At 48.8% G+C, this 15,231-nt stretch overlaps 2 protein-coding genes across 2 annotated transcripts in view; both read right to left on the minus strand.

Moving 5' to 3' along the window:
- The window catches only part of FSTL5 (follistatin like 5), a 1,290,346-nt gene that overhangs the window by 334,282 nt on the left and 940,833 nt on the right, over positions 1–15,231 (minus strand).
- On the minus strand, positions 6,054–11,462 carry LOC115099943. The gene is made up of 2 exons (XM_029618029.1): positions 10,145–11,462; positions 6,054–6,723 (listed from the first exon to the last, which is right to left on the minus strand). Exons 1-2 carry the CDS (start codon positions 11,085–11,087, stop codon positions 6,110–6,112), a joined length of 1,557 nt encoding a protein of 518 aa, XP_029473889.1. The 5' UTR covers positions 11,088–11,462; the 3' UTR covers positions 6,054–6,109.

The following is a 15,231-nucleotide window of genomic DNA, read 5'->3' on the forward strand; positions in this document are numbered from 1 at the left end:
GATACAGAATAAGGAGCAGGAACTGGAGCAGGAACATAGGACAAGGCGCTGGAAAGGACCGGAGCAGAAACACAGTGCAACTCACACTCACTAGGAAGCAGGACCTGTTGCTGAGGTGAGGAAGGAGAGGCAAGGCATAATATTTATATCTGCCTTGCCTGATGTCATCATTCCGGGCTGTGGAGAACTTTCCCGCTGCTGGCCCTTTAAACTGAGCAGAGCGGCATGTGCGCATGCCTGGAGAAGGCTTGGAGGACAGAAGCAGCGTCGGTGGAGGATGCTGTAAGCACAGCAGCAGGCCATGCAAACTGGAGCTGGCTTCGGGAAAAAGGGCCAGCCATGGATGGGGCAGGAGTGGGCCTCCTGCTCCACGAAGTAAGGGGAACAGGCCATGCAGGTCCGTGACTGGGGAGTCTAACTGTATCGGCCAGTAGAATCATTGGTGCCCCGCCGAGCATCCATGGCATCCCAGAAACTGATGCCAGCCAGCTGTGTCAGTTGTGCAATGATGATCACATTGAGCTGCTCCAGAAGTGGTTCCAGAATGGACAGTACCAGCATTGGTACCATCAATGCCTCAGGTCCGATGCCCTGCAGCGTTCATTTCACTGCCAGTTGGACTCGCCACTCCAGCTCTTCCTCAAAAGTTGCCAATGCCAACACTTACTATGAAGCGGGAGGGGTGGCCAGATCTTCCTCAAATCCCTGAGATGAATCAGCAACTGGCACCAGGATCAGTAGAAACCATCACAGACCACTGGCATTGATGGAGGATTGGCACTATTTGCTGCAAGGTTGCTTCAAGGGCATCATGGCCTAGCCAGTGAATCCCCAAGCATGGTACCGAGCATCAAAAATGACCAGTGCCAATGCTTCTTTGGCTTCCCTTGTGCTCAGCCTGGTCTTTCCTTGGTGCCTAGGTTGATGATGACAAACCCAAATTCCTTACCTTGGAAGAAACCAACAGGGACCTGTCTCTGGCACCTCTATCCGCCGGTGGCATTGATGGAACCTGACACCCCCCCCCCCCCCCGTGATATCGATGGCACAGTGTCCACTTGTGCAGCTCCAAGATGTCGCCAATGCCAACGTTGATGTCTTGGACTACCTTCATTGAAAGAGTTTCTCCATATTATTGAGTCGAGTACAAAATCCCTTACGGTCATCTGGGTGCAAATGCGGCAACCCCGGATGTCAGGCAATAGCCCCAGGCAGAGGATACATATCTCATGGGGGTCCAGGATGAACATGGTCCTCGAGCACTGGGGGCATTGACAAAAACCATAGGAGGCCATAACAAATGAAAAAAGAGAATATAAAATGTAAACGGTGATAGCAGGCTTTGAAGCCAGCAGCCACCGAGGTACCACTGCCACAGGGGAACGAATACGAAAAGTAGCTTACCATGAATGCTGAAAACCCTGACTAAGGAGCCTGTGGGGAGGAACCGAGAAGGATTCAACATTGATCGGAATGTGAATAAACAAAAAATATCCTATGAAACTTTTTCCAATGGCAATTTTAAAGAAAAAAGCCTAGAGCTCACTTAACCAAGAGACGAAAGCTCCACAGACAAAAATAGAAACTTAAGAGGGACCGCACATGGACACATGGTATAGGGCATGCTAGGCATGCACAGTGTGCCTAGTCAGAGTTCCAGAAACTTTGACATTTTATTCATGCTGGGCCTTCATCCGATGATGTCACCCTTGTGTGATAACTACTAACCTGCTTGACCTAGGAGAATATTTGTTTATTTTGTAGTAATCTGAAATGAATAGCTAAAACCCCAAAAATAATGATACATTTTGTTTGTATTTGTTTACAGATCCCATTAAAGTCTCTGGGACAAGCAAAACTGCAGCTTTTGCTCTTCACAAGGCAAGCCAATAGCCAGTGTTATCATAGTGAACATAGACTGGCCAGAGCTGTGGTGAGTGAGGGACAAGGAATAAGCAAGGAAGGGGGACCAAGAAATATCAAACATTTTTTTTAACTAGTCTAATAAGGTGACCCCTCTTCCGCTACAATGGCTGAGTATGATAATGAAAATGGGGTTTCAGATGTTATTAGAAGAGTCACCATATGAAGGAAGCCAAGATGGGGGGGGGGGGGGGGGGGGGGGGAGAAAGGAAATTCTCCTTCCAACTCCCTTAAAATAGAAAAATGGGTCTAAAACCCACCCAGCACATCCCTCAGGGTTAGAGGAGGAAGGCGGAACCTAAATTATAAATACAAAATTTAAACGTAACTAAATGAAAACTCTTAGAGCATTCAAAATACTTCAAAACGTATTTTATTTTCAAGCAAGAATTATCAATGTTGATTTACCATGTTGTCTCTTAACAACAAAACAGGATAACAGATGTTAATAAAAATGTTAATTAAAAGAACTCTTTTCTTATTTTTCTTAGCTCCAGGAACTAACAGAACCGACTCTGAATATAAACCAAATATAAATCCTCTATTAATCCTCTCCTTTAACAGTAGACTTTTAAAGATGGAGATTTAAATCAATAGTTGTTTAAAGAACCCAATTCTTTGTGTAAACTCTTTTTTCAGATATTGTTACTGGAACCAGCTGAGGAATGATACTTTGGAAATATTACTAGGTGACTTCTCTGGTAAGTTTAAGTTAATCACTATTTGTGTCTCTCTTTCTCCTTTTACGTTTCTGTCACTATTTGATTTTGTTTCTTTAATCTCCTTCTTGTTCTCTCTCTCACTCTATTTGTGATGTTCACTGTTGCCTTTTCTGTTTGTGAGTATCCTTTATTTTCCTTTAATTCTTTCTGCAGGTATAAATGGTAATTTGTCCTACTAGACTTTCTTGTGGCCGAAGTGTCAGTATACACTTATCTGGGTCCTTATTTGAGTAAATTGAGTGTGATACACTGGCGCTAGAATGCGCTGGTTCTTCATCCTATCACCAAGTCTGGGCTTCAATGATAGCTGGTGCTATTTGTGTTTGCTGCTTGATTAGCTGAGAGGCACTGGTAGATGCTATTTCTGGAATTCTTTTTATCAAAATGTGATGATCTTCTCCTATGTTGTACTTTAAATAAATGAAAAACAGGATTCCTGACTGTGCTAACATGATAAAGTATTCTGGTCAGGGAAAATAAAGTTTTACTATTAAGTTTTAATACTAAGTTTTGTCTCGCCAGCTTGGTATCACTTAAAACTAGCTATGACTTCAAAAAGTAATAATTATCCCTGTTTCCTTTCAAGACAAAGAGGGAGGTTATGGCATGTATTTTCTGACTCAAACATACAGAAAATATCCTTTTACTCTGTATGCTTAAGCTGTCTTTCTTCAAGGTTGCCGCTAGAGTCTTAAAGTTGTAACCTATTCAGATAATACAAGTGCAGCTTTGAATTATGATGGGACCTTTATGTCCGGCCACTACAAATTATCCTGTACTTTTTCCTTCTCCAGAAATACAAGTGTTTAACCTAGAACACCTTTGATCCATTTACACTGAAGCTGCATAAAAGACAGGGATCACTATTTTCTCCCTCCGTGTTTTCTGTTTCTGTTCACTATTGTAGTATTTAAAAAATCACTTTCAAATAAATTCTCCTTTCCTGAATTTAAAATATCAGGTTTACTTAATTTTTACAATTTTTAGTACATAACCCATCTTTAAGATTAGGGTGCTTATTTAAAGAACAGGTAGGCTTTTCCTTTGCCTTCTTATATGACATATTTATTTTATCTGTGATTTTTCTAGAGATAATGACAATACCCCAGAACAATATTCCTTCCAGGAAGTAAAAAGTTATTTTAGCCCCAAATAATGATTATGGGCCTTCGGTATCACTTTAGCTGATAGGTAAGAGACTTTATTTTCAAAAGTGATACCTCTCACCCTTCCAGAATTCTTTAGCCTTTCATAATTTTTCTAACAAATGCCAAGAAAGTATTCCACAGACTTGGCTAAAGTTTATGTTTATCTGATACTGTTCTGTCTCTTACCTGGACAAACTTCTATGAATTTGCCTTTAACCACTATAAAATTCACACACACACACATCCCATTCAAACTTAAATGTGCTTATACCTTGTCTCAGTGTCCTTTTTTTTTTTTTTAGTATAAATGGCACTTACACTCTGTGAAAGTGTAGCTAGTCTGAGCTCCTTCTCTGAACTCTGCCCCACCTCTCTCTGCACCGGCTGCTCCTCTCTCAAAATGGTGGGGCTACTTTTGCAAAACTGAAAGTAAAATCTCAACAGCTTTGCTCCTCCCTCCCAGTCCAGAGAGGTGGGAAAGAACTCTCACAGCTACCTGCACATCTCTCCCATGCAGTAATATTCTCAGTGAGAGAAATGGAAAAAACATACTACATCCCAGCAATGCTTTCTTACAGCCCCAAAAATCAGATCATTAAAAAGAAATCTTTACCCCCCTTATTTTCATATTTTAACCTCTGGTTGCACTAGCTTATCCTAGCTGGCTTCTGCATGGATTGATAGTGACTTCCTCATTTTTTTTTTCAGCCTGAAATAGAAAGAAAGCTTGACAGGCACCATTTTACTTCACTTCTGTGCTGGAAAGAACAAAGGAAGAGTATGTGTGTTTCTGAAGTTCCCCATGAGCCAAAGAACAATTTGAAAACCATTCAGGAAAGTACATTAGGAGAACTTAAAATGAGGCATACTCTGTCTGCTGTTTCCTCTTCATGCACACTGTGCAAAAAATGTTCTGCCTGTTGTATTCCATGATACTGAACAAGCAGAAAGAAGAGTCTGAAATTCCTTGGTGTTGTGTATGTTACAGTTGTATTTAGTATGCTATAGATGGGAAAAGATTTATTTTAACTGCAGTGGCAGTGTTTCTGAATACCCATTAAATACATTTCAGTGTGCATTAACATGGGTATTCGAGACTCACCGCTCTCTCCATCTCTTTCTTTTCTCCCATTCATTCCACAAAATAGTCATGACACTGTATGGCATTAAAACTCAAAGGCCGCAGTTTATTAAACCTAACCCGATCCGTTAAATTAACATAAACCAAAATAATCTTAAATCCCCCCCCCCTTACATTCCTCGGCCGCATGCCTCTCTTCGCTTACCTTCGCGGCCCAACGGTAAGCCGGCGTCAACCCCCCCCCCCCTCAACCGCTTACCCCGCCATGTCACCAGCGAGGGTAAGCTTGCGGCCTGAGCATCGGCCCCCTCTTGCTCTTTAGGCCTTCCCGTGTAGTGGCCCCAAAATACACGAGCGTTTTTCCCCCCGCCCCCCCCCCCCCCCCCCCATCCATGTCTTTCACAATAGAAAACAATACATTACGGCTCTGGCTCGGGTTTTCCGCCCTACTGCGACAAATCATTAACATAACAAGCATAACAACGGCATATACAGCATTGACGGTGTTGCAATATACATATCGTGGGTGGGAGGGAGGGAAGCAAAACCTGCTTCTGCTATGCTGGCGGATTCCCAACTGCCCTCTCTCTCGCTCCCTTTCCTTACCTACTCTTTAACCCTCCAATGGGAGAGCAACGATTTGAATCGCTGCACTCCCATTGGTTACCTTATGATTCTTTTCCTCTCACCCCCCCCCCTTCCCCCCTTATTGATGTCCTTCGGCGCCGCTCGAACCCTGTTAACTACGGCACGCCAGGACAAGCCTAGCGTGCCTCCTCTAACATGGGTATTCGAGACTCACCGCTCTCTCCATCTCTTTCTTTTCTCCCATTCATTCCACAAAATAGTCATGACACTGTATGGCATTAAAACTCAAAGGCCGCAGTTTATTAAACCTAACCCGAGCCGTTAAATTAACATAAACCAAAATAATCTTAAATCCCCCCCCCCCTTACATTCCTCGGCCGCATGCCTCTCTTCGCTTACCGTCGCGGCCCAACGGTAAGCCGGCGTCAAACCCCCCCCCCCCCAACCGCTTACCCCGCCACGTCACCAGCGAGGGTAAGCTTGCGGCCTGAGCATCGGCCCCCTCTTGCTCTTTAGGCCTTCCCGTGTAGTGGCCCCAAACTACACGAGCATTTTTCCCCCGACCCCCCCCCCCCCATCCATGTCTTTCACAATAGAAAACAATACATTACGGCTCTGGCTCGGGTTTTCCGCCACTAACAAAACAACTAATTTGTTTTTGTTCCCCCACTGCGGCCTGCAACGAGCAGTTGCTGTTTCAATCCTTCTTCCAAGGCATTATTAAAGAGGTCCATTCCGACCTCGGACAAGTGTACCCCATCGCCCAAAAAATAACCTCCTAGTCTTTCCCAGGACCAGGTATGCCTAATCCAAAACCCCCCTTCCCTAACTAGCCATTTACCAATTTGTCTATTCAGTTTCTTGACTCCATTGCACCAAATAGGCTCGTCCGCCTGCTTGATCCGAATTATAATGTCAGACCAACCAAATGTCGTGTTTTGCAGGCAATTCATTAAATAGGCCAAGTCCTTTCTCATCAGCATAATTAATTCCCTGCACGAATACCTGCCAATATCATTTCCCCCCAGATGCAATAATATGAATCTTGGCACACCCCGCCGTACAATATTGCCTTGCAAGAAGTCACGCAACTCCTCCCATCTCATGCCCCCTTTCCCGAACCACTGTACACTCAATTCTTCGGGATCGATACTCAGGTTTTCGCCATACGGCCTCTTTCGCGCTCTCCTTTGTGCCCGATGCACAAACGAATGGCCCACAATCCAAGCACATTCACTTTGCACTGCCACCCCTTTCGATTCTGAAACATAAAAAACTTGTGTTACATACACCAAAATGCATTGCCTCCCCTTACTTTCGAACGTATCTCCTAAATGCCTCCAACTTCCAACGTCCCAGACCTTGAATCCGACGTGCTGACCACCCCAATTCAGCAGCAGTTGTAGCCGCTCCTATACGAAAGGAATGCGAACTATATCGCTGCACATCCCATCCCAACAAGCCCACTGTCATGCGCAATACTGCAGCAAATTGATATATTGTCAAAGGACAACCATTCTCATGCACCAAAAAATTCCCCACCCCCGCAGGTCTAACCCTAATATAATCCAAAGCTGCCCTCACCGGGCATACCGGTGCATCGCCGGCCCGTATCAATGAAATCCACGCCCCCTTACCACGTTGATCCGTCTTGGATTTCCTAAGATAAATTGTCACCCTGTGCTCATAAATCCACACGTCTTCCCCTGACAACCCCGACACCTCACCCCCTGCACTTGCCTTTGCTACTAACTCGCATACTCTGAAAGCACCGAAGAAAGCCCACGAAAAGGCTAAACGAAACAATAACAGTTCGAACTTGGAAATACATACGGAACGCAGACCCTCAGTAATCTCTAGAAGGTCCGTGTATCGTATGGGCAACCTCTGATCGACACAGTAACCGCCCCCTCTGCCCCATCCCTCCAATATTTTCCTTACCAGGAAACCCCCCGCTGGGTTGCCACGTCCCCCTATCTTCTGAAAGAACCCAAAACCCTCTAGATAACTCCTAACTGATGCCAGTGTGTAACCTGAATCCCTGGCCCATAAAATGAACTGAATCAGCTCACCCTCTCTCACCTCCCCCCCTCCCCATCCTTGCGAAAACAAAAAACGAGACACAATTCCTCGTCCTGCCATGTACGACTTCCACGTGGCTGGCGCCAACGATTGCCTAATCAACTGCCATTGCTCTTCCTGCCGAGCTCCCATAGAAAGGCTGGGACCGGCTCTCCCTTCAAGTTCGCACGCGGAGCTTCTGTACGGAAGACATCCCACTTGAAACGAGAGAGAGCATCTGCAATAATATTCAAAGTCCCTGGCACATGTCTGGCTTTAACAGTAACATTCCACCTCAAGCTTAACAGAACCATTTCCCGCAACAATGCAGACACTCGGGGACATTTTGCCGCTAGTCTATTTACAACCTGAACCACTCCCAGATTGTCACACCACCATAGCACCTGCTTATTAGCCAACTCTGCACCCCAAATGGTCAATGCCACGATTATGGGAAATAGTTCCAAAAAGGTAATGTTTTTAACTACGCTGTCGACCACCCATGTCTCAGGCCACTGTTCCGCGCACCACTTACCGCCAAAATACACTCCCATCCCCGTGGCCCCCGCAGCGTCGGAAAACAATTCTAATTCAATGTTGGAGATTTCTGCCTCCTGAATTAGGCGCGTCCCATTAAAGGATTGTAAAAAATTCTCCCAAATGCCCAATTCTTCCTTCACCGCTTTCGTTACCCGAATAAAATGATGACCCGCACGTACTCCCGCCGTCCGAGCTGACAAACGCCGGATGAACGCCCGTCCCATAGGTATTACCCTGCATGCAAAAGTAAGCGAGCCTATTAAAGACTGCATCTGCCGTAGGGTCACTTTCACCGACGATCTAACCACTCTGACGGATTCCATTAATTGTACGATTTTTTCTCTGGGCAACCTAGAAACCATATCCACCGAATCCAATTCGATGCCCAAGAAAATCACTTTTGTCATTGGCCCCTCTGTTTTGTCCCTGGCAATTGGCACACCAAAATGTTCAGCAGTCCTCAGAAAACCCTGCAACTGCTCACTACAAGAACCCGAATCGCCCGGTCCCACAAACAAAAAGTCATCCAAATAATGTAAAGAATCACTACAACCATTGAAACAGGTGGTCGCCCAATGGATAAAAGTACTAAATGCCTCAAAGAATGCACATGACACTGCGCAACCCATAGGCAAGCAGCGATCAATAAAATAACACCCTTCAAAGTAGAATCCCAACAAAGGAAAACACGCAGGATGAATAGGCAGTAACCGAAAGGCAGCCTCTATGTCCGCTTTTGCCAACAACGCCCCCGGTCCAGCTTTTCTGACTAAGGCAAGGGCGTCATCAAAGGATGCATATTTAACCGCGCAGGCCTGTTTTGGGATGAAATCATTAACCGAAGCACCCTCGGGAGAAGATAAATTGAGAATCAATCTAAACTTTCCAGGGACTTTCTTTGGAATAACCGCTAACGGCGATAAATGCATCCTCTCAAACGGTTTGTGAGGAAAGGGCCCTGCTATTCTCCCCAACCGGATTTCTTCCTGGAGCTTGGCACGGACTACCTCCGGCAACCTATAAGCAGATCTCGAGTTCCTGCGCTTACCCCCTACCCCCGGACCCGTATACGGAATAATAAACCCCTTCCTAAAACCATTTAGTAATAAAGACGCTGCTCCCCTATTTGGATAGTATCTCAAACCTTCCTCCAAGGCTTCCTGCTCAATGGGTGATTCAGCCTTATAATGTAAACATGCTTCACTTGGCACCCTTACCGCCCCCCGACCCCTGTCCCTGCTGACATTTAAGGGCAGAGTGGGCTCCCCCGCATGTGGCACAGGCGTGTTTAAATTTACAATCCGGAAACAGGCAGGTAAGTTTATTAAATCTCCAGCACACGTCTGCTCCCCCCCCGGATCCTTTACCACCTCCCTCACTTTTACGAAATGTTCCTGACCGAAAGGAAGCACTTTTGGATCCCCCTGCAAACACAGTGCCCGTATTTGAACTATGTCCTCCACTTATTAAGCCACCCTTACTCGCACTGGCGCCTTTGTTAGTCATCTGGGTAAGCCAAAGATGAACATCCTGTGAACTCCAATTCATAAATTTATTGCCTGCCATTTTGTCCCTAAACTTCTCGTCGTAGTTGAGCCATGCCCAACCTTCATAATCCTTAAAGGCGCCTAAGATGCTATCTGCATAAGATAGCAACGCTCCATACTGTGAGGGGTCAAAATGACTGACTACACTGGCAAGGCGAAGGAAACCACGCACCCAATTAACAATATTTTTGGCAATCCTTGGCCCCGTACCTTCCTTCTTATTCTTTTTTCTGTCTTTTTTGGACATCTTCCTCCCCCCCCTTCTTCCCTCCAACAATTTGAATATATTAATAAACTTCCGCTTCCTAATGCGCTTTACCAATCTAGTGGGAACCTCCTCCCACAATTCAGTGAGTGAAGCTAGTGCTGGCTGTCCAACGGCACATTGGGAACCTGCTACCCCTGCTGTCCTCACACTGTCACTGCTAACACTAGATGACGAAGTAGAGGTCGACGAGCCTGCACTAGAACTAGAGTACGACCTCTTCTGCTTTTTATTCTTTCCCTTCGTCTCACTCCTATTGTGACCCTTACCTGCCGCAGAGTCCTCTCTGGCAACGCTGACGGGCTGCCCTCCTGCCTTGCCGTCCGGCCTGTCCAACCTCGACTCCTTCCGCACAGTGGGCCTGGGACTCCCCGGTATCTTATTTCTCACGGCGCCCTGGCGCTCCCTCCACGCTTCCCGGCTGGACGGACCCGGCATTTCGTCATCAATGGCCGCTGTGGAAAAACCTCCATCTCTACTCCCCCTGCCATCCCTTACAAAATCTCTGTCAAATCCGCTCTGTACACACCGGGTATCTTCAGGCCTGAGGTTTGTGTGTAATCCCACCTCACCGTGTATCCCACTGGCAACTCTGGGGAAGACCTGATCCCCGAATGGGGAACTCAACCCCTTTTGCCAACTTTCAGTTACCGGATTCTGATTCGTCGCACACCCAGGGTCACCCGCTGCATACCTATACCCAGCTCTGGCCCTCTGGTTCAGTATTTCAGCAATCAGAGCTGCAGTAATGGGGGCACCTGCTTCTCCAGCCAGAGGAGCAGCAAACACAGTGCTCGTAGGAGCCACCTGTCTGCCTTCTGTACCATGGCTCCGTTTTAGCCGACCGCGCCCTACTTCCCTTTCCATTAGACCGAGAACCTCTCCCCTGCCCGGCCCGCCCTGGGTCTCCAAGCTGCTGCCCGACCGGCGAGGTATGCGAAGGGGGGGGGGGGGGGTGTAACGGGGGGCGTCGGCCACCTCTAGTCTGGGTTTCGCCGCGGGTACCCATGTAGGGTTTACCTCCGAGCCGTTCCGCTGGGGAAAAAAGGCGGGGCCCGCGCCTAACCCGGCGCGGCCGGGTATGTATCGCCCTGTCAGGAACATTACCTGCGCGGGGGGGGGGGGGGGGGGGCAGGGCCGCCGCCCGAGCCCCGGTCCGTATCGCCTGAGGGCGGGGGCGGGGCCGGAGAGGCATCGCCAGCCGGCAAGCATGGCGGGGGCGCGACCGGAGATGTATCAGGCGACAAAAAATTACTATCATCGCGTTCAGGCGACGTGGCCTCTGGCCCGCTCTCGCCCGAGTCAGTTAAGGCTGCCGCGGCCGGCGGGGTGTAAGGAGCAGTGGGCGGGAGGGGAGGCGGCGGGGAGGCAGGCCTGCCTTCACTCACCAGGGGGCCGTGCTCGTCCATCTTGCTGCCCGACGGCCGACCCGTCCTCCCACTCCTCGGCCTCGGACCCGTCGGAGGCAGTCCCACGGGCCTGTTCGCTTGCTTGCCCTTGTTCCTCCGCATGTTCTTTATAAACAACGCAGTAAAAAAGCAAAACGGCAGTTGAGAGTTCGCTGCGCAGCAAAGCAAAACCTGCTTCTGCTATGCTGGCGGATTCCCAACTGCCCTCTCTCTCGCTCCCTTTCCTTACCTACTCTTTAACCCTCCAATGGGAGAGCAACGATTTGAATCGCTGCACTCCCATTGGTTACCTTATGATTCTTTTCCTCTCACCCCCCCTTCCCCCCTTATTGATGTCCTTCGGCGCCGCTCGAACCCTGTTAACTACGGCACGCCAGGACAAGCCTAGCGTGCCTCCTCTTACTACATCAGTCTAAACCTGGCTTCTATTTTTGGTTATCTCTGAACTTCATAGATTGGAAAAAGGAATGACTGACTGTCACACCATGAATACAGTGTATGCATGTGATCTATTTCCATAAACTGTGTACTGTGGAAAACAATACCAGGCACTTACTAGGCAGCATAGCAGTTTGCAAACAGTCTGCTTGATTCACTAAGGCTTTTTTCTTATTTTGTGTCTAAGGGAAAATATCTTGATGAATCAGGCCCCGTGTGACATACATTTTAACACAATGTACTATGTACACTGACGTCTATATCTCTGTTCCACTCCACTCATTATTTTATAGACATTTATCATATCTCCCCTAACCTCTTTAGTAGAGTTGTGCATTTGTTTTAAACGAAATAGATAATGGCAATGAAATTGTCTATTTCATCTCTTTTCGGAAGCTCCATGAAACAAAAAAAAAATGATGACATTTCGTAAAAATTAGTATTTCGTGTTAGTGCGCATTAACGGGACTTAGTGCACACTAACTGAAAATGATAGCAATCAGTTAAAAAGTGTCAATTGTAGAGAAGTTTGTTAGCTAGAGCTATGGTTAAGCATTCCCATGATTACTTGTTATGTTGCCAAGGTTGCAAGGTGGCATTTGTGCGGTGATGGCCAGTGCCTGGTAACAAACAATTGATATAATAAATATTTAATATCATCAAGTTTCTAGTCAGAAAATACAAAAGCATGTATTGCAAATGGGTGGACCCGAGGGGGATGCAAGGGCCCATGGCTTACCTGGGGCTGTGGGTGAAGATGGGCGATTCGGCAGCCGCGGGCGGCGCTGGCTGATATCATTGGGGTGTGCCGGTGCTCCAGCACACTCTGATGATATCGGCGGTGTCACCTCGCACTGAGGGGGCATTCCTGGGGACCGGCCTCATCAGGGATGGCCTCAGCCAGCCTTGATGATGTCGGCCCTGGTATTTAATGAGAGGGCCGCACCGCAGCCGGCCTCTTTCCGGGGACCGACTTTGGAGGCTCGGCTGCGGCGCGAGAGACAGCGGCAAATCACATGCAGAGGCAGCGATTTGCGCGACGAGGATGACAATTAAAGAGAAGACCTTAAAAAAGGAGGAAATAAGATTAAAAAAAAACACACAGATGTCCCGTGGGTAGGAAACGACGAGATTATCTAGTTGGACTATTGACAACGTGGTGCTCGTGAATCTCGGATACTCCCCACAACACAAGGATAAAAAAAAAACTACAAAAACTGCCCAGCACGAGCAGAAGAAGCAGGACACATGACCCAGCATGAGCAGAAGAAGCAAAGCACAGGACCCAGTGCCAGGAAGCCGCTCTAGCCAGGTGGGGGAAGAAAGAAGGCACCAATCACAGAAGAGGGGACAAGAGGCCCAGGATCAGCGGCGCAGTGAGTATCCAACCAAGCATGGGAAGGGGACCGAGAACCCGATCCAGGGGACAGCAGAGGGGCGCCACTACTTGGGGTCCACAGAACCACGGAGAAAGGAGGATGGCGAAGGGGGAAGTCGTAGAAGGGACACCCCGCAAGACGGGACCGGGAGCATGGACTGCGCTAGTGCAAGTGGGCAGAATGAGGGTCGCGGCACATTGAGGGCACAAGCCCCACAAGGAAATAGGGGGCAGCGTATGATGCAGTAAATCCATTGGAGACAGCATCCTACCCCCCACAGGACAGTCAGCAGCGGGCAGAGGTAACACCAGCATACCGCAGTTCCCGCCACCCACAGGTGCGAACCCGGGCACGGGGGAATAGTCACAAGGTATGGGTTTTCCATACTTACTGGGGTTCCCTCCCCCATGGGCCTGCGGTCCATGGATGCCGCCAGGCAGCACCAGTGGCAGCAACAACCCCGGGCCAAGCATATTCCCGCAATGGTCTCACATGGCCTACCAGGAGGGATGCCATACCCAGATACCCTTGGGGATATTGGCCGGGGCAGCAGGGCATGTGGAACAGCCAAGAAGCTCAGGAGAGAAGAGGGAAGATTCGGCCGGCAGACAGGAGCAGCGAGCGAACTGGACTCATGGCAAGCGGCGGAGAACGTGGTAACATTGCGGCGAGGAGACAGTCCGACGGAGAGGGCCACCAGCACAGCGAACCAACCGGTGCAATGACTGTGAGTGAGATAGCAGTCATGATACTACCTGAAGATGGTTCGGGGGACACCGCTGTGGCAGAAGCAAGGCAGGAGACACAACTGCTGGGTGAGTTATCCGGGCCAAATGTTTCCAGAGCACAGTGCCCCGCGGGCATGGTGGTCGCGCATGCATCAAAAAGGAAGGGGAGCAGAAAGCGAAAGAGAAAGAACAGTTCAAGCTCCAGTGACAGTAGCTCGTCTTCTGATTCCGATAGCGCAGTGGAGAACAGTGTAACCTGGCCACCGTCGGCACACAGAGAGACAGGAATAGCCTCGACAGCATCGAACAGCATAGCCCCGTTATGGGTAAGCGTGCTGAGAAAGCTACGAAAAAGGATTAGAAAAAGGAAATACATTGACATCTTCCGACTTATGGAAGGAAGGAGAGGCACAAGAGAGAAGAAAAGGAACAAGGGCAGGGATAGGGATGTGAATCGTGTCCTCGATCGTCTTAACGATCGATTTCGGCTGGGAGGGGGAGGGAATCGTATTGTTGCCGTTTGGGGGGGTAAAATATCGTGAAAAATCGTTAAAAATCGTTAAAAATCAAAAAATCGAAAAACCGGCACATTAAAACCCCCTAAAACCCACCCCGACCCTTTAAATTAAATCCCCCACCCTCCCGAACCCCCCCTCAAATAACTTAAATAACCTGCGGGTCCAGCGGCGGTCCGGAACGGCAGCGGTCCGGAACGGGCTCCTGCTCTGAATCTTGTCGTCTTCAGCCGGCGCCATTTTCCAAAATGGCGCCGAAAAATGGCGGCGGCCATAGACGAAAAAGATTGGACGGCAGGAGGTCCTTCCGGCCCCCCGCTGGACTTTTGGCAAGTCTCGTGGGGGTCAGGAGCCCCCCCACAAGCTGGCCAAAAGTTCCTGGAGGTCCAGCGGGGGTCAGGGAGCGATTTCCCGCCGCGAATCGTTTTCGTACGGAAAATGGCGCCGGCCATACGCGTATGGCCGGCGCCATTTTCCGTACGGAAAATGGCGCCGGCAGGAGATCGACTGCAGGAGGTCGTTCAGCGAGGCGCCGGAACCCTCGCTGAACGACCTCCTGCAGTCGATCTCCTGCCGGCGCCATTTTCCGTACGAAAACGATTCGCGGCGGGAAATCGCTCCCTGACCCCCGCTGGACCTCCAGGAACTTTTGGCCAGCTTGTGGGGGGGCTCCTGACCCCCACGAGACTTGCCAAAAGTCCAGCGGGGGTCCGGAAGGACCTCCTGCCGTCCAATCTTTTTCGTCTATGGCCGCCGCCATTTTTCGGCGCCATTTTGGAAAATGGCGCCGGCTGAAGACGACAAGATTCAGAGCAGGAGCCCGTTCCGGACCGCTGCCGTTCCGGACCGCCGCTGGACCCGCAGGTTATTTAAGTTATTTGGGGGGG

This window comes from Rhinatrema bivittatum, chromosome 1 (genome assembly GCF_901001135.1).
Source record: "Rhinatrema bivittatum chromosome 1, aRhiBiv1.1, whole genome shotgun sequence".
Classification (NCBI taxonomy): Eukaryota; Metazoa; Chordata; class Amphibia; order Gymnophiona; family Rhinatrematidae; genus Rhinatrema; species Rhinatrema bivittatum.